This window comes from Podarcis liolepis, assembly GCF_965112155.1.
Source record: "Podarcis liolepis genome assembly, chromosome: 1".
Classification (NCBI taxonomy): Eukaryota; Metazoa; Chordata; class Lepidosauria; order Squamata; family Lacertidae; genus Podarcis; species Podarcis liolepis.
This window is the reverse complement of record NC_139554.1, coordinates 103494099-103516023: the sequence shown is the minus strand read 5'-3', so window position 1 is coordinate 103516023 and position 21925 is coordinate 103494099. Positions and strand designations below refer to the sequence as shown.

Genomic DNA, 21925 nt, shown 5'->3' with positions numbered 1-21925 from the left:
GAAGTGTCTGCGTACAGCGCTGGCTCCCGGCCTATAGAGTGAGATGAGCGCACAACCCTAGAGTCTGTCAAAACTGGCCCGTACAGACAGGGGTACCTTTACCTTTACAATGATTACTGCTTTCATTTTATGGATCAATTGCCTTGTTAGATAGTAAAATTTATGTTAAATTGCCGTTTTAGGGGTTGTTTTTAAAAGCCTGGAATGGATTAATCCATTTTGCGTGACTTTCTATGGGAAAGCATGCCTTGGTTTTGGAACGCTTTGGTTTCGGAACGGACGTCTGGACCGGATTAAGTTTGAGAACCAAGGTACCACTGTATATTTAAAATAATGTGTGTGCCTGAGGAGCGACGTTCTAGTCGGGGGTGGGGGAAAGATCCAGGGAGACCCGAATTTGGTGGTGGGTGGGCAGGTGGGTGCAGGGGCGCTGGGAGGATTCCCAACCCGTCTCTGCCTTTGCAAACTGAGAGAGCGGCTGCGGGAGGGTGGGGGGAGCGGAGTGCAAAAGCGGCGCGGTCTCTTTAAGGATCCTGCCGCTCCGCCAAGCAGCGCCCCGCGCCGCCGCCGCCTCCTCCTGCATCCCCACGCGCACGCAGCTGCCAGGCGCAGGCAGAGCGGCAGCCGGAGCCATCCGGGGCGGCGTGTCTTGCAAGGCGCCTGGCGAGAGCCCCCTCCGCCGCCGCCGCGCCCTCAGGCTCGCAGCATGTCCAAGCACCCATCGTCGTACGGCAAGAACGGGCTGGCGGACCCCATCTTCCAGGTGCGGCCGGCGGCGCGCTCTCCCTCCGCTTCTCCCGTGGCCTCTGGGGGTGGGGTGGGGATGGGGCTCGGTCGAGTCCTCGGTGCTCCTGGCGGCGTCGAGGGGGGCGTCGTCGGAAGAGACGCCTGTCGGGGATGAGAAGGAGGGGGGGCCGGGGGAGAGCGAGCAGGGAGGCTGAGGCGCGCCAGGAGCCGGGGGTCGTGTGAATGTGGCGCGTGTCTCCTAAAATGCTCTTCCCCTCCGCTCCGTTTCCCAGGGGAGCAGAGGCACGGCGACCCGCAGGAGCCGCTTGAAACGTTCCGACGGGAGCACAACTTCCACCAGCTTCATCCTCCGGCAGGTAAGGCGGGAAAGGAGGCGCTGCCTGCATCGCCCGACGGTGCCAGCCCTTTGGGGAGAGCCGAGGGCGCCCAGTCCGCTTCCCTTTCAAATGCCGTCTCTTTATTCCTGTTCCTTTTGAGGCCACCCTAGCGCCCCTCTTCTCAAAGGGGCGAGTGAGGGCCCGGTCTTGCTTCTTTTTTCGTGCTGCAACGTTACTTTGAGGGGAAACAACCACCCAACCAGTTGTTTAATTTTCTTTTTTTTCCTAAAGTGCACAGCGAAGAGTTTATTCAGCGACAGGGAGGCACTCGCGCACATGCGCGTGGGTGAGGTACCATTGTGTTTCTTGGGCACAGGCTGCCTTTATCCCCCAGGTTCTTGAAAAGCCGTTTCTTAGGCACAAGTCAGTTTTGGTTGGAGTGGCGTTTTTAATGGGTGTTCTGAAAAGAACAAGGAGCCTCTTTTTTTAAAAAAAAAAGTACAGTGGTATTGAGCTGTAGCAGCTGCATAAAAACCTGGTGGCTCGTTTTTTTGATTGTATTTATTTATTCCTGCACTTACATCCCACTTTTTCCTCCAAGGAGTTCTTCCCACTCTCCATTTTCTCCTCACAACAATCCTGTGAGGTAGGTTAGGCCGAGAGAGACAGTGAAAGGCCCAAGGTCACCTAGCTGAGCTTCATAACAGTGGGGATTCAAACCCCTGGATTCACCACAGTAGGATTATAGTTTTGGGCCACGTCAGTGGGACGAACAACTGATACGAATGGTAACTTGGGGGGTTCAGGGGCAGTTCATGTGGCTGCATCCCACTCTTCTGCTTTTCCACCTTATACAGATTGAATGTATTCATAGCAGACAATTTACATGTGAAGGGGTTTACTAGGAGCATAAATGACCAGATTGCATTCTGTGAGCTATGTAAGATAATACTTCTTTTTGTTCTTTGCACATGGGCCAGTTGGTTGTTTGGGCAAGTGAAGTTCCCCAGCCTGAGCCTTCTTCCTGTTTGGGGGTTGTGTTAGGTCTGTTCAGCAAAAAGTCTGCATGGATTGCAGAAGAATGCTGGAAACTGAGAAGGTTTCAGCCCTTGGTATTGGGGATTCTGTGCCTCTTGCAACCTGTGCTGTGCTAAGAGGAAAGAGTGAATGCCCCCAAGTGCAGCTGGCCTTTGCCTGGTCACTGAGGAGCTCCAGTCAGTTCACATGCATCTGGAATTAATAGGCAATGCAAAGCACAGGTTGTGGTGTCCTAGAAGCTGACGTGCTGGGGGCATATTTTTTCTTTATGAAATGGTGCTGCCTATTACTGGCTTAAATTTTGTGGTGGGGGGATGTCAGTCTTGAGTGGATTTATGCACAGGGCTATATATCCACAAGATCAAAACGCTGTTCTGGTTTGGCTGATGGAGTTTAACTTGTTCCTGGTGGGGAGGAGAGTAAGGAAGGAAGAGTTTTTCTTCCTTGGACATATATTTTCTCAACTATTCAATAAATCTCCATTTGACCTCACCTTGACCTTTAATATTTCGGACTAGACACACCTGGATTCAAATGCAAGTTTGCCCACACTTCGAGAAACAAAGGAAGCTAGATATTTGACCCTATGGGCAGAAGACAGCTATCTGTAGGCGGGTTAGACAAAAGGAATCCACTTTTATGTGCTTTACAGACAGAAATAAGACACATGACCCGGGGGAGGTGAATTGGAAATGGGTCTGGGACCTTATATAGGAAAGTTGCACTATCCTTTCCGTAAACTGGAAGTGGTGTGGGATTTAATCTCTTAAATCTTTCCAGTGTGTAGCATATTCTTTCTATGCTGCTAGACAGCAGTTTTCAGTTAATTCTAGTGGCTGTCTTGTTGGATTCTTCTCTTCCTTAGAGAGAGAGAATGGGTGAGCTGTCCTGAGCTGAACTAGGTCGTATCCCATCGGCTTGACTCCGTGATGTACTGATCGTTAAATTTAGACTCGAATGCAGGAAACTTCTCTTTTACTGTCTTGCGTGCTGTGAATGTCTCAGAGCACCTTTGTGTGTAGGCAAAATTAGTTGGTATGTGCTTACATGCTATGCATGGATTAAAAGGACTGTGATTCATTCAGCATGCCATAGGGAGTTTTGCATCTCTTTCTCACGTGGCAGTTTCCCAATCTTAACCCTGACAAACCTCATTTGAAAGTGAGGGGTGTTTCAAGATAAGTTCGTGATCTGTGATTGCAGGTTGGAAAGAAAAGTCCATATTCCACTGGCTGTGCCTTGAGTGTACCTAAAGTAGCCGCTCTTTGGATCCTAGCCACTGTCAAAAAGATGGTATTACCTTCCCAAATAGTGGAACATCTGTTATACCCACTTCTGCCAAGTGTTTGGCCTAAAGAAGGAACTTTAGGGCTTTACATGGTGTTTTATGTATATCGTGGAAGGATGTGTTGTTTGGAGATCTTTTCATAGGTGTAACATGCATACTTTTATATGTTTGCAATTATATGCTGGGCATGATCCAGTCAGTTAAGCACTTTTTAATTTCACTTAATTCATTCCCAGCTAACTGTACATAGGTCTGCACCCTAAATCCTATTGCTTTCATTTCCATTGCTTAAGTTTATCCTTAGAAAAATGCTCAATTTTGATTATTTTATGGCTGTTGTTATTATTATTATTACAGGTGTGTTCTTCACATTTGTTTTTGATATCACTTAGTAATTATTTCTATATCTTCTTAAAAGAGCTGGGATGTGTTCATGTTAGAAATCTTCTGTGAGCATTTTTTGTTGAAGCAGAGCATGATGGTAGTAAGAACTTGAAATCAGCACAGCATTCTTTGGGGTGGTTGTTTGCCCCATAAGAAACAGACTTAGGACAGGGATAGTACAGGTGAGAAGCACATTTTAGCCATATGCTCCTCCACCAGACTATGGCCATGCCACTTGCAATGGCAGAACGTTACACCAGCCCTGGATCTGGCATAAGGAATTTCAGTGAGAAGGGGATTTCAAAAACAAAACATTGCATCCAGGACTACCTTGACTTTATTGCCGTAACAGAACGTGGCGAAACTCGGCACCAAGTCACAGCACACCACCAGCAATCTGGTCATCCTCCTTGTGTGTCCTTCCCCCCCCCCCCCGTTGCTTGGCAAAAGAGCCTTTTCCTCCTTGTGTGGTTGTTAAACCCTTGTCCCATGGAGGGGCTGTGGATGAGTTTTTTCAGGCCCCTGATCAGGAAGCTATGTGGGTGCTATGTTGGCTGGGCTTTCCGTCCTCTCCTGGCAGTAGAAGGGCAAACCTTGTAGGCACCACTGGGGGTTGATGGATGAATGGCACTGTGTGTGATGATGCAGGGGTGTGTGCTGAGAGCGGGTCCCTGTTGTGTGTGCAGCATCAGTGGCATAGTTTCTGAACAGTGAGGAGTGCATTCCTCAAGCTCCCTTCCTTTGAAAGTTGCTTCAGGCACAGGGATGTGCCTTATATCTTCTGCTGTGAAGAATCCTTCAGGTTCTCTTTAGTCTTTTTCGTCCTTCAGCACACAATTGACTTGTTTGTTATCCAAAGGTCCAACAGCCTCCCTAGCTAGTCTCCTGCTACTAATGCCTTTAAATAGTGTTGTTGGTGGTCTTTTACGTTTTTAGCAAAAATTATTTTTGAGCATCCTATATCGTCTGCTTATATATCTTTTGTTGAAGTTTGTGTTCCTTTTTGTTCTCCTCCTTTGTTCAAAGTCTTCCATTTTCTAAAGGAAATCTTCCCTCTGATAGTTTATTTGACTCTGCTGGCTATCTGTGCAGGCATCCCCCTGGCCCTTGTGGTACCTTTCTCAATTTGTTGTATGCATTTTAACTGAGCTTCTAATATTGTAGTTTTAAACACCTCCCAAGCATTTTGGAGAGGCCTGACCTTCTTGAGTTGGCCTTTCAACTTCCTTTTTACCAGTCCCCTCATTTTTTTGAAGTTTTCTCTTTTGAAGTCAAATGTGATTGTATTGGATTTTCTTGGCAATTGCCCACTTACATACATATTGAAGCTGATAGTACAATATCAACTCTTGTGTTTTAGCCTATAGTGCTTTGGTCTTTCTGAATAGTTGTCATGTATCCCTTTACCCTTGATGCCTTATTCTAGTCCTCCCTTACCTGAACACTTATAATAATAATCCTTTTCCACCTTACCCCAGAGGGGTGATTTGTTCTGAAGCGGACACTGCTGCCAGTCCCCTACTGCCACCAGTTTAAAACCTCATTTAAATAAAAAATATGATTGCAATCTGCTTTGTACAGGCCTGGTTTATCCCAGAGCACACCTGGCAAATGAGTTGTTTAATTTCTCTTGTGTTACCTTAATTTTATACCTGTTTCAGTGCCCCCCCCCGCCCTTTTATTGCATGTTAGAATCCATGCTCTTTATTTGATGCCTATTTTAGGGATCTGATCTTTGAACAGTATTTTGGAACAAAATCCTAGGAACATGTCTCATTAAATTCATTAGGCCTTACATCTGAATAGGCATGGATGGGGTTCTGCTTTTAGACAGTGTTCGAAACAGAGATATGAAAGCTAGGAGCTAGGTTATGGGTCCAACGACAAAATGTCTAGGGACACTTTTTTATTACAAGAATACAAAGCTGAATATGAATGAACTGCAGCTAAAACATTATGTTCATTTTTCACATTATTATTATTATTATTATTATTATTATTATTATTATGGAATAGGACATCCCTATTTTCATTGGAGAAATGTTTGAGGGTATGCAAATGTAGGAATGGACTCATATGCCTTTCATGAAACCCTTGCTCGCTGAGATGCAGACACAAATGGCACACCAAGTACCGTTGAGGTGCTCTTGCCTTTTTGGGGATACAGAAGTATATAAATCGGTTTGCAGTCCAGGCAGTGCAAAGGTTTAGCATCCCCTGGCAGTGTACATTGACTTAAGTGTTATGCCGGATGTGAGCTAGGAGGCATGACTTTGAACAGTGTTAGAAACTGAGATATGAAAGCTAGGAGCTAAATGGCACCTTCAAGCCAGGTTATGGGCAAAGCAATGGAATGTCTAGGCGCGCTTTTTTATAACAAGAATATAAAGTTGAAAATGAATAAACTGCAGCTAAAATATTATGTTCATTTTCACATGGTCTAGTCCTTCCCCTGCAAATATTCTTAAGAGTGTCTCTTTTCTAGTCTTCAGAGAGAAGCTAGGAGGGGGGGGCAGTGAATGATTTTCCTGGAAATGCATTTTGTTTGGATAGCCGGACCTGCGTGTCCTGAGTTCCGAATGTTAGTTGCATTGGTGAATCTTGTGAGACCAGTAGGCTGCAAGAGACGCACATACAGTTCTACTTAGCCTTTGCGATAGGCATTCCATTGCTTTATAGCTACTGTCATTCCACAAAACAGAATGATAGCGATGCCAAGCTGAACAATTCTCAGTTTTTATTGGTGGTTTGTGTGAGAGAGAGGAAGAGAGGGAGAGATGGACATCATTGTCAGATGAATTAAAGAGAAAGGAAGAAAGAAGAACTGGCAACTTAATATAACTTTCTGTCAAAAGCACTGGGATGGCTGCATCAAAAATTAATAAAATGAATTTCATTTCAGCCCATAATAAGGGGAATGATGTGCCAGTCTGGCAGACCTTGCAGAAAGGCTCTTGGGCTCTTTGTGCATCAGTCAGAAGGATGTGCTCAGACAAAATGCATGCTCTTTTTTCAGGTAGTAGTGTGCAATTTCCTTGCCCCTCAGAGCTGTTTAACTACAGCTTGTATTAAATGCTCTCCTGTGTGAGCAGAGAGCAGTCATGTTGCATTTCAAGGAGCAGATTTCAAAGATGCTCTATAGAACTAATAATGTGTATTGTTTTCATGAGTGTACTCTTAGAGTGGCTTTCCTCAACCTGGTGCCCCCCAAGTGCTTTTGACTACAGCTCCCATCATCATGTGCTGGCTGGGGCTGATGGGAGCTCTCCAAAACACCTGGAGGGCACCAGGTTGGGGAAGGCGGTTCTGAGCCAGTCACCAACACTCTTGAATCGGAAGATCCTTTTCAGGAGCTTGGCTGTTTGATAAAAACTGATATCTAATTTGCTCACAGTATTGAGAGAGTGTTTGGAGGCCCAAATAAACTGAGTTGAGCAAGACTGTTTAGTTCGCATGTAGCAGTTTGTTCCCTGTTTTATTTTATTTTTTCCGGAAATTGCATACAAATAGCCATTATCTTGGGCTTGTGTAGAACTCAGTAAGAGTTCAAAATTCGATTGAAGTATTCAGTTTTGTACCTGGAAGGAATGATATCATTACCCACATAAACGAAATTCATCTAAATCCCTCAAATCTCCAGCCTCTGAAAATTACTAGGATGGATACGTGAGCTTGGGCCCCTAAGTCCTTGCTGGATCAGGCTGCAAATGTACTGTCAAAAAAATTATTATGTGCATACCAGAGTTAGAAAGACGGGAAGACTTAAAGGAGACATGTTGGTTTTCAAGCACTTGGAAATATCCTTGTCTGTTGAAGGAGCATTAGAGACCTGAGTTGATGCCTCAAAGAATTGTGGGAGCTGCAGTCTGTTAAGTATGCTGAGAGTTGTTGGGAGACTCCTATTCCCTGTCCAGAGCTATAATTTGCAGAGTAGTTTTTCAGCCAATCCCTCTTCACAGGGAACTCTGTCAGGGGAAGAGAAGTGGGGAACCACTATTGGGAAAGCCATGTTGCTGAAGAAGAAGACCTTGTTCAGGGGTTCTGGTAATGGGACTCTGTTGAATTGTATTTGCCTGGGCATGGGCGTATCTATCAATTTTGAGTTTTCTGTTGGTCATTTCCCCAGTCCTTTTAGCTCCCTGTATTCCCACATCTGTTAGTGATAAATATTTTTTTAAAGTCCTCATGAAAATTCACCAGCATTTTCGTGTGAGTTTCTCCTGAGATACACATGTTTCTGTGCAATATTGCCTCATGTACATGTTCTTACAAAGCAGTTTCCCCTAATACAATACATTTTGGTGTGTTACTTTCCACTAATACGCACATTTCTTCGCACCCCTGTTTTTTGTACACTGCACTCGGCTGCAGAACTGCGTAGCAAAATCCAAGGATGTGCCAGTTTTGAAGGAGGGCTGTGCTTCACTTCACATATTGTTTCAGAAAACTGTGAATTAAATAAGCTGGGCTTTAAACGATAACCGAATCAGATTTCTCCCTCTGTGTAGCCCGATGGTCAGGGATGATGAGAGTTGTAGTCACATAACATCTGAAGGGCCCCATGTTAGCTCATCCCTAAGATAACTTTGACCGCTGTTGCCTAGATCTGATGATGCTGTTGGGAAGGAAGGAGAAGAGAGCATCTTGCAACTCCAGGCTTCTGTGATTCAGTGTTTGTTTGCTTGGCTAGGCCTCAACTGCCTGTCCCTGCCACATATGAATTCTATTCCCTCTGACAAGATATGTGTCTCAAACGTTCTCTCTCTGCGTTTCACAGTTTGTTCAGCATCTCATGTTTTTGAATCCCTGGTGAGCTGCTTTTCCCTCTGAATTGCTGCAAACCTGATAATGCACGAGCGGCCCGGTGAGAGATACTGGCGAAGCCACGTAGACATCTGTTGTGAAGGGAGCACAGATAAACACTCATAAATTTATCATCTTCATCTCGCTAGCCCAGGGGTTTGTAGCTCTGCTTCTAGTTTAAAATAATCTGTCTCTTTGTATATGTGTACATAATGTGCTGTAATGTGTTGCGGCTTTCTTTTTTTAGAGAATACTTCCTCTGCTTCCCGTTTATTTACTAAAAAAAACCTGCTGCTTTGGTTAAAGTGGTCTCTTGTAGCATATGTGCTGGGAATTTTTTGCTTTTATTTTTCTAAAAAATAGCGTTAACTGCTGTTCTACTTGAAGTAAAATTTAAGAGGGAAACGCTATTGACCATTTCCATTTTTAAAAACAACAACAACACAGTAACCACCACCCACTCCAGCACACAATCTAGTAATAATCTGCGTATTGTAGAAAGGCATTTCTGTACTTCTAAAAAAAAATAAAATTGAAATTTGTTCCCCATTCTTCAGCAATTTCTGCTGAGGGCTGCTAGTGAGTAGTCCATTAGAAGAATAAAGCAACATAAGACAACAGCAGGAAGACAATTATAATAGCATAGGTTAAAAACTCCTGAGAATGGCAAAAGTGTAGTAAATCAACCGTTTAAACAGTCTGGGAAAATTAAAAGATATTTTGCTCAGTGCTAAAAGGATCAAAGAGTAGGTGGCAGGTGATCCTTCCTGGGGAGAGTGTTTGAAAAGCACAGCACCCCAGCCAAAAAATCACGTTGTCAGAAGCCACATCCTTCACTTCTTTATCTGGGCTAGTTCGTCATTCACAAGACCATAACCAGGGCAACACTGTTTAATTGCTTGGATTACCTGTTATACAAATATTCAGAGTAGACTCCTTCAGCACGCAGTGTGTAGTGCTGCTTTTAAAGACCAGAAGCATCAGATGGTGCAGAAGGCAACCTCCCAGTTGCTTGTTGGGGGCCAAGTGGCTGGAGCATTTAACACCTCTTCTGCACCAGCTACACTGATTGCCAGGACACTTTCAGGCTGAATTCAACATGCTGGTGATGACATTTGAAGCCCCCTAACTGCTTTGAACCAGGCTATTTGAAGCATCACCTTCATCTGTATAAACCTGACCAAACCATAAGATCAGACACAGAGGGTGGTGCGTGCAGGAGACAGGGCCTTTTCTGTGTGGGCCCCAACCATATGTTAAGCCCTTCCACCGGAAGTTTGTCTGGTTCCCTTTCCAGCTAGTTTTTAAATAGGCCCTTGAAAACCTTGATGGTTTCAGCCTGGTTTTAAACTGATGCTGGTTTTATCCTTTATAGTTATGATTTCAAATGGTTTATGTTCTTTTGATTTGGAATATTCTATTAATGATGCTGCTTTAGCCAATCGAAAAGTATTATTATTACTATTACTATTTATTAAATTTGTATACTGCCCTTCATACAGAGATCACAGGGTGATTCACAACATAAAAATATGATATGAGAACATATATATTATTCCTTTATTTATTATGTTGACAACTGCCTTAGGAAGGTTTTTATCTATCTATCTATCTATCTATCTATCTGTCAATCAATCAATCAATCAATCAATGTGTAAGACAAGGCAGCTTTGTTTCCTGAGAAGGCCCCAGAATTTGCGTCTTCCATCCCTACTGTTAAGTTGTGGGTGAACATATCAGACGACACAGCGATTCTTCAAACCACTCTTGTTTATTCACAGGCCAGAACAGAACTGAACTGAAGGGTTCAGCCAGCCTGCTTATATAGAGCTCCACTACACCGCAACAGTAACCACTTTCTGTAACTATCCAATCACTGAACGTCACTTTCAATCCCTTATTTGCATATGTGGACCTGAGTGAAAACTATCTACAGTATCCCCCTGCTGGCCCAAGGTGAGAACTTCAGTACATAACACCTACCAGCCTGAAGATGTCAGTTGCCAACCTGGTGCCCAGAAATCTCCAAGTAGTCACAACTGGACCCGCAATAGTAGCAAAACATGTCTGGTGCCTGGGGAATTTCAAACACTGAACTCCACGCATTACAACAAGGCTCCAGGGTCAACAGAATCCCAGCTTTGGGGCAAATGTCAGAGTGGTGGGAAGATGCCATTGATGGGTAAGAACCTGCAGGTGCTTGGTGGGTTTAAGTACCCCTATTTCAACACAAATGCTGCCCCTTAATTTGCTGCCATGCACATTTACGGAACAGATGTTTGCTGCTGTAACAACAGTTTCTTCCCGAGGGAAGCAGACAGAAGGCTGTTTTGCTTCCTTCAAATGTTAAGGCTTGGCTACAAACCTCTTTTTCATATATAAATAGCAAATTGATCAGGTACGTAAGAAGCCATGTGTAAGAGGCAGTTTTAGTATGTCCATTATATGTTTGGCATCTTTGCACTTCCTGTAGCAGCATAGCTGTAGTCTGGATGCAACTTTGTGTGCTTCTAGATGAGTGTTTATTGTGGGATTGATGCTTTGCATCCATGCAACTTCTTTGCAGAATGCACAAAGAATCAAAGCATCATAGAATTGTAGAGTTGGAAGGGACTATGAGGGCTATCTAGCCCAACCTCCTGCAATGCAAGAATAATTCGTCCAACGTGATGCTCGGACCCGTGACTCTGAGATTAAGTGTCTCATGCTGTCCCAACTGAGCTATTGTTGGCTTCAAACGTACCAGCCATGCTCCCCAAATTATATTTGGACTTTCCCTTCCCTGGGGGAAATATTACAAGTTTTTTATTTATTTTAAAAAAACCCACCTTGTTGACTGTGATCCATTTGCAATATCTTAATCAATTTGCAAATTAAGCCCACTGGTCTAGAAACACCCTTGCGTGTCTTACGTGGCGGAGAGCAATTGCTGCATTTCTGTGCATACAGCTTTAACCTCTGCTCAGCCTGCCAGCACTTAGAGTTCCTCTTAAGCTAATGCTATTTTTGTGGCTCAAGACAATGGTTTGTACTTTGCCAGCAGCAGAGGCAAGCAGATTCAGCAACCAAAGCTAATCCCAGAACTGCGCTGACACAGTTGATGCTCCTGCACCAGTATCAGATTTGGCGCGATGGCTCTTCTGTGTTGTTGAAGTTTCCATTTCAGGGCTGAATAAATGCCTGCCAGAAGAGGCAAGGGAAACAAATCCACATTTTCAGCTTTCTAGTAGAAGTTAGCATTCTAAAATATATACAGTGGTGCCCTGCAAGACGAATGCCTCGCAAGACGGAAAACCCGCTAGACGAAAGGGTTTTCCGTTTTGGAGGTGCTTCGCAAAACAAATTTCCTATGGGCTTGCTTCACAAGATGACAATGCCTTGCGAGTTCCTGCGGGGTTCCCCCCCCCTTTTTCTAAGCCGCTAAGCCGCTTATCAGCTGATCCGATCAGCAGATAAGCCGCTAAAAGCCGCTAATAGCGCTAATCCGCTAATCCGTCAATGGGCTTGCTTCACAAGACGAAAAAACCACTAGACGAAGAGAATCACAGAACGGATTATTTTCGTCTTGCGAGGCACCACTGTACAACACAATGCATTTTGAAATGGGAGGGGCAAGTCCAGTAATGTAGGCACAGACAAAACAGCTACAGTAAAAATAATAATTACACTTTAGCAAGGGAACTAACATTTTTAGACTGACATGCTTTCTCATATTTTTGACATGAATAAGTTTATTCTTAGGAGATGTTGAGAAAGCAACTTTCCAAAACTTTAGTCCAGGGGTCAGCAAACTTTTTCAGCAGCTGGCTGGTCCACCGTCCCTCAGACCTTGTGGGGGGGGGCTGGACTATATTTTTTGGGGGGGGGGAATGGACGAATTCCTATGCCCCACAAATAACCCGGAGATGCATTTTAAATAAAAGCGCACATTCTACTCATGTAAAAACACCAGGCAGGACCCACAAATAACCCAGAGATGCATTTTAAATAAAAGGAAACATTCTACTCATGTAAAAACATGCTGATTCCTGAACAATCTGCGGGCTGGATTGAGAAGGCGATTGGGCTGCATCCAGCCCACGGGCCTTAGGTTGCCTACCCCTGCTTTAGTTCAATCTTTTTGGGCACTGTGCTAAGGGAACAAAGCAGGTACTTGAGGTGGTGAGGAAATATACTTTTCTATGGATTAGTGGCACAGCTCCTAATTCAGCCCACAGCATTCTTAACAATCACAGCTGGTTGATTCTTATTTTTATGTTTTTGGTGATTCGGGACCTGAATGCATTACAGAAGTTGCGTAGTTAAGAGGGGATGAGTCTGATGAAATTCGTGATGGTGTTTTCTCGATCTTAGTGCCTGTGATGATTTGCCAGTCCCTGGGTTGAGTGGGATGCTCACAGTCATAAATGTAATAGAATGACTCATTGCCCAGTGAGGACATAACATTTCTGGCTTGCTCAACTGCTGCAAGCCAGGAACAAGTGCCTGGAACTTGTACTTCCCCTTCCTCTTCCACAGATGCAGATCCTTCTTAGTTTAAACAGCTGTTCCTTGGGAGAAATCCTACTTGCCTAATGGAACAACCTCCCCTCTCCCTTACTCCTTACACTGGGAAGAAGCAAACCACGATTCCCTGTCTTAGTGTTACATCCAAATTAGGGGTCATTGCTTGTTTCACTCTAAGAACAAACAAAACCATATGAGACAAAAAACAACAAAGCTCTGAGACCTCCGGGTATAGGGCAGTATATAAATTCAATAAATAATAAAATAAAATAAAATATCCCTGGTTTGGATGTAACACTAAGCCAGGGATCATGGTTTGTTTCCTCAGTGGTAAGGAGAGAAATAGCCTAGAAAGGAGCATTCACAACAAGCCATTAGCTATTGCTTATTGTGGTGTGTGAACTGGGTCAATACATATGTGGTGGATTTAACAGGCGACTGTAGGTTTTAACATCTTTTAAATAAAGATGTTTAAAAATCCAATTTTTATTTCATGATTGATTTTTTTAAAAACCCACCTTCTCCTACCAAGATGAGCACTTAAAGCTCTAATATAGGCTACCCATAAGTATCTGAAGTGGATTCTCAGCTTAGTGCTTGTTATAGCGTATGGCTTACATGTACAGGGTCCCAGATGTAATTCATGGAATTTCTTTCTTTCTTTCTTTTTTAAACACACTCTGGAGGATTTGTGTGGGCAGGCAGTTTTCTCTGACAGGTGATGCTCAATTAGTGTGTTAAAAGAGGGGGAGGGGGGAGCCCACAAGGGACAAAAGTCAATTATGAACATTCTAGCACAGAAGGGGTATGTAGGTCATCTGAATGCATCCATATAACTTTGCAGATTCTGTACTCATATCTTACAAACTGACATCAGGTGCAACCATGATGTATTAGTGGAATATCTGTGCCCTAAAAATACAGTTTATCACCAAAACAAATGGATTCTGTAAAATGATTGTTGTGGAACCGTTGTTTAATAAACACGAGACACCCAGCGTCTGCTTTATTGCTAGAGCTGCCGATTAACTAGTGAGATGTTCAGCAAACTAAGGAGCAATTTCTTCATAGGTTATATTGATATACCAGAGTCAAGGCCATTAAACCTTTGCTCTCATGTGCATACCGTTGCATAATTTAAGGAGAAGAAAGAACGAGGAGACTGGAATTAATAGCTTTTTAATGAAAGTGTCGAAAGAACAATTCTACCAGTTGAAACCAGTAAAAGAAACTGTAGGCACAGGGCAAACAGTTGATCGTGATGTTAGACATTCCTCTTCTCGTGTGGTGGAAAGCAGGAAGGATGGAGGGAACGTGCAGCTGATAAAATCATAAAACTTCTTGGGGATTAAATAGAGCTAGTGAGCCAACCGGGCACCAACTAGAGCTATTGGGCCTAGTTCAAACTGAGATTGTATCCAAGGTTGTGTCCAACATGTGTTCCAGGGAGAGATTGGCAATGGTAGGCAAGTTTGTCTTTTGAAAGCTCCTTTGCCACTTCTAATCTTCTCATATTGCAGAGCCCCTATGTTAATGTCCATGTAGTTAATAAAATTTGAAAGCTATGCTAGTCCCCCTACCCTGAAGCAATATATCCTGCTTCTAAAGCATCTCTATTGGATATCTATTCTCAGGGCTGGCTCGGTTGCTTGGCTGCCCTTCCTAAGGTTTCTCCGTTCTCATTTTTAGCCATGGGCATGTTTAGAATTGAGCATAGTTTGGCAGGTCAGCAGTACTGGCTCACGAACTGGCTTTACTCCCACTCCAGCAGAGGCATGGCTAAAGTATTCTTTAACAGCTCCTTAACTTCCTGTGCACCCAGCATGTATGACTGACAACCAACATTTCAGCAGAGCTCTCCCCTTAGGTTGCACATCTTCATTTAGATTTAATGGCCAGTCCCAGAGACATAGATGTGTATTTTCCTACTCTATTATCTGGGCAGGATGCATAGCTTAGGATCCAAAGGTGATGAGCTGGCACAAGGGAACTTGCTGCACCCTGGGGATGGAGTGGGCTAAGGTGGCAGCAGACCACAAGACAGTGCCCCTGCAGGAGCCACACCGCCTCCACTGCTGGTGGAGGAGTTGCTCTGGTTTCCAGTAAGATCTTGCAAGATCTAGTGCACTCTGAGATCTCATGAGATCTTGCTGGAACCCAGGTAAAGGAGGCTTCAGCGGGTGACGCAGGGCGGGATGACACTTTCCCATTTTGCCTCAGGCAGTGAAATGGGATGTGCCGCCCCTGGGATAGGGATTCCTTGATTTTTGGCCACTCCTGCTGCAGCCTCCTGTTCCTTGCTGGTCTAGAGTTTTCCATCCCACAACAATGCATTTTTTTGGTGTACCTGTGGTGATGGTGGTGAGCATTCATTGAATTCTATTCAAGGAACACAAAGTTCAGTTCCCTGAACTTTGTTCTGTTCACAGAATGGAAGTTAGGATCCAAGCCATAGACTTCAGGAGGCAAATCAAACTCAGTGACCTTCGTATGGTGCTTAGTCTTTCAGTGAAAAGTATTTTTTCGTAAATTTATTGTGTGTAGGTGTTCCACAGGTACCATGAGGCAGCAGAGCAGATAGACCTGTACATAAACTGGAATGCGGATTGTACATGGAATGCTCCATGCGTATGAGTCTAGGTGTGTAGGCTTCACATCTGTAGACATACCCTCAACACATGCCCATCAGGGGTAGGGCCAAGGAGTCATGTGAACTTGCGGAGGTGGGGATCAGCAGCACATTCCTTCAGACCCTTTGTGCATGTGGAGTTTCCCCACACAATTAACGCATGGAGGGAGCTTTGGTGAATATGGAATTTGGGATGAATTAAGTCAGAATCAGCCCTGAGTGCTCACTGGAAGGACAGATCCTGAAGCTGAGGCTCCAATACTTTGGCCACCTCATGAGAAGAGAAGACTCCCTGGAAAAGACCCTGATGTTGGGAAAGGAGAAGGGGATGACAGAGGATGAGATGGTTGGACAGTGTTCTCGGAGCTACCAACATGAGTTTGACCAAACTGTGGGAGGCAGTGGAAGACAGGAGTGCCTGGCGTGCTCTGGTCCATGGGGTCACGAAGAGTCGGACACGACTAAACGACTAAACAACAACAACGTCAGAATACAAGGATATGAACTTGTGTTTCTGACGCTACACGCTAGGTGTTGTGATATTAGGGTGCATAATCTAGATAGCCTAATTTGGAATAGCTATTCTTAATTTATGTGGGGTTTTTTTATAGTAATAAACCAGAGAGTCCAAAGACTGGTGCAGAGGGTAGACGCTTTCTACGGTTTAAAGGCATGCTAATATGTGAAAAAGGGCACTAATCTGTTATGACATAGCATGAAGCCAAGCAATCCTGTTCTCAAGATCATTTAGTACTCTGAGCCATATTGCTACATTAGCAATCAGGATTATGAAAGAATATACGTACTTGGTTCATGAAAATGTCAAAGTTGAGAAGTAGGATATAAATAATAATAATTCAAGAGTGGTTGAAAGTACTGCTCCAACAGGTTTGGAATGGATGTGCTTTTGGTACTGTGTTGTTGGGTGTGTTTTTTTTAATACAAATTAAAGCATGCTTTCAGTGACAGAGAACGAATGAAGGATGGGATGTTTTTCAAAGACGCCCACTGTTTATGTTATAAGACTGCAGCAGCTATCCAAATAGTCAGTTAACTGGATCTAATAGTTAACGCTGCACCACTGCCTGAGGTCACACCTGTACTTTATCTGATGGTGGAATTGGCCTTGCAGTTGCTCAGAAACAATTCAGAAGGCCACAGTGGGGAGTGCTTTGCTGAGCTCCATGTCCATCTCTTCTTCCTGGTTGATAAATAGAGCAAGTAGCTGTGGTATCTCTTAGAACGGTGAATAGCATAAGCTATGGTCTTTCAGATGTTACGGACTACAACTCACATCATATTTGAAGTGAAACACAGGTCACAATAAATATCCGGATAGTCTTTTCCTGATTCTGCTCTAATGGAGCAACATTATTTGGATTTTCCTTTATTAAAAATATTTGTTTCCCTACTTTTGAAATGAATCTTGCTCTTTATCACCTGAACCCCTTCTGCCTTGCTTTGTTTTCACATGTAAATGTTCCTTTTTCCATTGCGGTATAATGTATTGTCTTGTATCATTGTTACAAAGGTTTTCGTTAAATTTTTTTAAAGAACATTAAAAAAGAGAGCAGTGGAAAAATATGAAGTGCCCTCAATCTACTCAGAAAATATGTCCCTTCCCATTTCCAGAATCAAGTTCTGAAAACAAAAAAAAAAAAAGTGAAGTTCTGAAAGTTTGTTGCAAATGGTAGCTGACGACAAGACCTACTGGCTAGTATTGATAGATAATCCCACCCACTCCACAACCTCCGGTGCAGTTTTGCACCTGCTTTTACATCTTTATTCCAGTGAAGTCAAAGATAAGGTGATGAACCTGTATATGGCATTTTAATTTCTTTTATGTGGCTTTGGGGCAGAAAGGAGGAGGGTTTGCAAATTATGTGTGCCACCCCCGTAACTGACTTGATTGAATGTGCATCTGTACCATCAAATAGTAACAACAGACTTTAAACCATGTGTTAAGTACCCATTGCGATGTTCTTTTTAGATATTCCTAAAATTAATGTTGTAGATATTGCCCACAATCCATTTCATCCACTTGCCCTTACCAGCGCTGGGAGGTTATTACTGGGAGTGCGTAGAAGCCCTAGTTGGCTTTTGCTCAGTGTAGTCTGAATGCTTTTGCCAGGAGGCTTTAAATAGGCACCTCTGAGGAAGGAATCTTTTGAAGATCCGCAGGAGTCGGCAATTCACACAAAATATATATTTCCCTAGCAGATGTGCTGCCGGGCTTACTGTCTCCATGGAAACAAGGTTCCATTTTTTAAATAGCCTAAATCGCAAGGGGGGAAGTTCAGATATTAATAGCATAAGCAAACGTATGTATGAACACCAATGGGTAGGATTTAGTTATTTTGATTTCCATGATTCAACATTTTTTTTTTTTGCCTCCGTTAAACAAAGACATAATGCATTTTCTTTTTCTGCCCACTCTGATAAACGTAATTCTTTTTAGTCACATATGATTTATTATAGAGATGTATTTCTAGGTTCTTGGTTAAAAAAAAACAAAGCTTTTTTTCAAAATTTGGATGATCTGGGTGTAGCTTTTTCCATGAGTATGAATGGATACACACTGTTAGAAAGAAGCTATAATGCAGGACTCCCCACCCCACCCCAAGTTCAGAGACAGTGAAACAGCGAGAAATATTGAGAACTTTGTCCTGAGCATGAGGGGATGCACACCATTTTCCATGCCTCCCCTCCCATTGACAAGTTAGAGAGGAGGAGGGAGCTCACACTTAGAATATTTCCTGCCGCCTCAAGATTTTCTTCTTCATCATAATGAGAACAAGAATCTTGACTCTTCTTTTCAATATTGAAAGGCGGCTGTGTTCTAGCCTCCCTTGCCAGAAAATACAGGTGGGCATTGGGGCCTCGCTCAGTGGTAGGTCATGTGCTTTTACATAGAGTATAAGTCCCGGGTTCAGTTGCAGAACTAAGCTGCCTAAGGCTGCTTTATAAATTCCATTTCTCAATGTTGAAACAATTACATGTATATATGCCTATTAAATGATTTGCACTTCGTAATAATCATCAGGCGACACAGATTATAATATGCAATTCTGCATACTAGGATGTGAGAAGAAGCTGACACAGGTTGCTCTTTCTACGGATTTTTAAATGGGTCCTTGATTCATTCATTTCTTGGGAAATAATAGCTCAAGTCCTAATACCCGTTTAAAAAAGGTAAAGGACCCCTGGACGGTTAAGTCCAGTCAAAGGCGACTGTGGGGTTGCGGCACTCATCTCCTTGGCTTTCAGGCCAAGGGAGCCGGTGTTTGTTCACAGACAGCTTTCCTTTTATTCCTAGCTAAATCCCACTGAAATCAGTGGTATTTAGAACGATACTGCAGCCCATGCTTTCTCCCAGAAGTCATGATAAAGGAGCTCTGGATGACTATCTGAGGTGCATTTTCTTTCTCTTCCTTAATTTTCCTATTTGTGGCTTCTTTCCACCTTCTCTGAATTGACAGGTGTAGGACATATTCTTGAAAAATATGAAATCTCATTTCCTTAACTCTGAAAGGGATTTGCATAAAGTGGAATTTGTATGGCTGACTTCTGGAGCCTGTCGCCCTCTAGTAGCAGTATCAACAAAATGAGTCTACTAGCTGAAAGGGTGATGGTTCCACATTGAACACTTTGGTTGTCTACCATGACTTGGGGTTGAGCTTCTCTTCTGGCTTTTACTCAAGTGAACCACTGATCATGGCTTGTTGGTGCTGGTTGGGCCCTTGAATATATAGTGCGCGTACAATCATTTGACTTATTTTGTTTTGTTGGGGGGGTCAGAGATTCTTTGAGGTGGGGAGTGAATCTGCCATATTTATTTATTTTGGCATTTCTGTCCCACTTTTTAAGCATAAGTCATACTCAAGATGGTTATGTTTTACCTTTCCTTTAACTATTAGGTAGCCTGTTAAGTTTCTGAAGCATTTTACGTTGTGTTGCATATCAACTTTCCAAAGGGTTTGGGAGGGCAAAAGGCAATGATGTTTATAGAAAACATTTTCTTCCAGCAGGGATTCATTAAAGTATTTCCTTAATGTGGTTCTGGATGGCTTCACATTCTGCTAATATGTTTTGCATGCACTTGCCAATTACGTGGTTGCGCTTATAAATGAAAGACCCAACTCTGAAGTAAATTTAGAAATCACTTATTTTGATGGAGTTCTTTGGTAAGTAATTGAACGGTGTGTTACTGCTTGCTAAACGTTTGGTCTGTAGCAAATATTCCCAGTTTTTTCAGGCCATGTGCCTGGATAAGAAAAAAGAACTACAGAGGTGCTCATGTAGATCTAAGGGCATGTTTATTCCTTATGTGAGCTGCTATCCCACTTACATCAGTGGAGAGGACTGATCTCTGTGCAGCAACAGTTAATTCTATATAAGTAAAGGGGAAAAACTCAGCGAAAGTGTCAAATGCTGCTGCTGGTCGCTCACGAGTAACCAGACAGGACTCCAAACCTGTCTTTTACAGGTTTTATTTGTGCAAACTATTTACAGTGCAGATCTCCAAAGTTCATGTCCGTCTTAGTCACTTACAGAATCCAGGAGTGGCCCCTTCTGGTTTCTCCCCCAACATAAGAATTTCGACACCCCAAACCTCCACCTCCCCTCCTTGTGTTTCACCCCTCTGCGCAAGCTGGCCGACGGAATTGGTATGTGTGCCTCCTGGCCAGCCAGGCTAGGTGAGGTGCTTGGGCTCTCAGCAGCATCTTTGAGCCCTCTCCTCGCTTGGCTGGCCCCTTCCCTCCCTTCTCCATTGGAGGTGTGGCTTTCCCCACTGCTGGACAAAGAACTGCTCCTCAGAAGTTTCTGCAGCTCCCTGTATCTCAATGGCGTCCCTGCCTCCCTCCCCTTTTCTGATGGCAGTCCCCTGACAGAAAGTTAAACAGTTTTTGTCAATGGGAGAGAAGTAAATATGCCCTAGAATCTCTCCTATTAAAACACAAGTCTTAAATGTTTAACTCTGCATAAATTATGCCTTCAGATTTTGTCACATAAATGCAAGATTTCCATCTTAATGTAATTGAATTTGCTGTGTATATTTCTCTACATGCAGAAGTGTAGTTGTGATAGCAGTTTTAATCTTATGGTTAGCTGAATTTGCATTTGCTGGTTTGCATTCACTGAAATATCCGCATGACACAAAACTAAACGTATAACACCCACAATCTCTTTTCACCAACCATATAACTCCATCAACTCTACTCACACTCCAGTAAAGCACTCCCAACATTTTACTGACAAATAAAAATTTATTATCTGTTTCTCCTCCCTCTTCCTACTGCTCCCTCTTCATTCTTAAAAAAGAGTAACTATGAAGGTGGCAGTGGCCCAAGTGTTACTCAGCTTAGTTTTGTTTCTATCGGCCAGAGGACCTACTAGTTTAATTATATATATATATATACACGGAAGATTTATTATGCTGCTGCAATCCTGTACGCATTTAAGTGAAAGCGATCCCCACTGAACTCAATAGAACATGCTTCTGAGTAAACACACGTAGCACTGCATTGTTAAACTCACTGGGCAGCCCTGAAACAATGTCCTAGAATAGAAGGACCTGCTCTAGAAATTAAAGGATACAGGCTGGATGCCAAATGAAGTGGAAGATTTTCTCTCACTCTCAAAAGACACCTAGGGTGTTTGAGTCTTATGGTAAGTGCCACAGGAATTTAATCATATATAATGATTCTGTCAGGGAACTGCCATCGGAGCTAGAGGCAGAGGGAAGGCTCCAGAGGGATGCCGGAGAGGGTCCCAGTAGGGAGAGGGGCAGCCCATTTGCTGGGGAAGGAAGTCAGCGTAACACCAGTGGAGAAGGGGGGCAGATGGGGGAATCGGAGAGGAGGCTCCAAGACTCCTCGCCGGAGACCAGCGGAGAGAGTACAGGTCCTCCGCTGCCCACACCCTCCCTGCGCAGAAGGCTTCCGCGCAGGGAGACTAGGCGGAGACTAGGCGTCAAAGAACTTTTGTGCTGGAAGAAGTTCAAGAAATGCCCACTGACGGATTCTGCCAGCGACTGAGACAGTCACAATACTAGAGGCTGTTCAGTCAGAAAGGGTTCAACCAGGTAACCTAGCCAGGAGTGGCGGCAACTTACGCACGAGCAACCCCTAAACCCATTACAGATTCCTTAGGAGGAATGGAAGCTGAAGAAGGGGTATACTAAGCTAGATTCACAAATTGCTTATATTTCTT

The 21925-nt window shown here is 43.6% G+C and overlaps 1 protein-coding gene across 2 annotated transcripts in view; it reads left to right on the top strand.

Moving 5' to 3' along the window:
• Positions 1 to 597: 597 nt before the first annotated feature.
• CACNB4 (calcium voltage-gated channel auxiliary subunit beta 4) overlaps positions 598 to 21925 on the top strand; it is a 137059-nt gene continuing 115731 nt past the window's right edge. For both annotated transcript variants that reach the window (XR_014523535.1, XM_083494242.1), the window contains exons 1-2: positions 598 to 763; positions 1020 to 1103. Coding sequence is in view for 1 of the 2 variants with exons in the window: in XM_083494242.1 (XP_083350368.1) it covers positions 707 to 763; positions 1020 to 1103 (141 nt within the window). In the remaining variant the exon portion in view is untranslated. The remainder of the gene's footprint in view (positions 764 to 1019; positions 1104 to 21925) is intronic.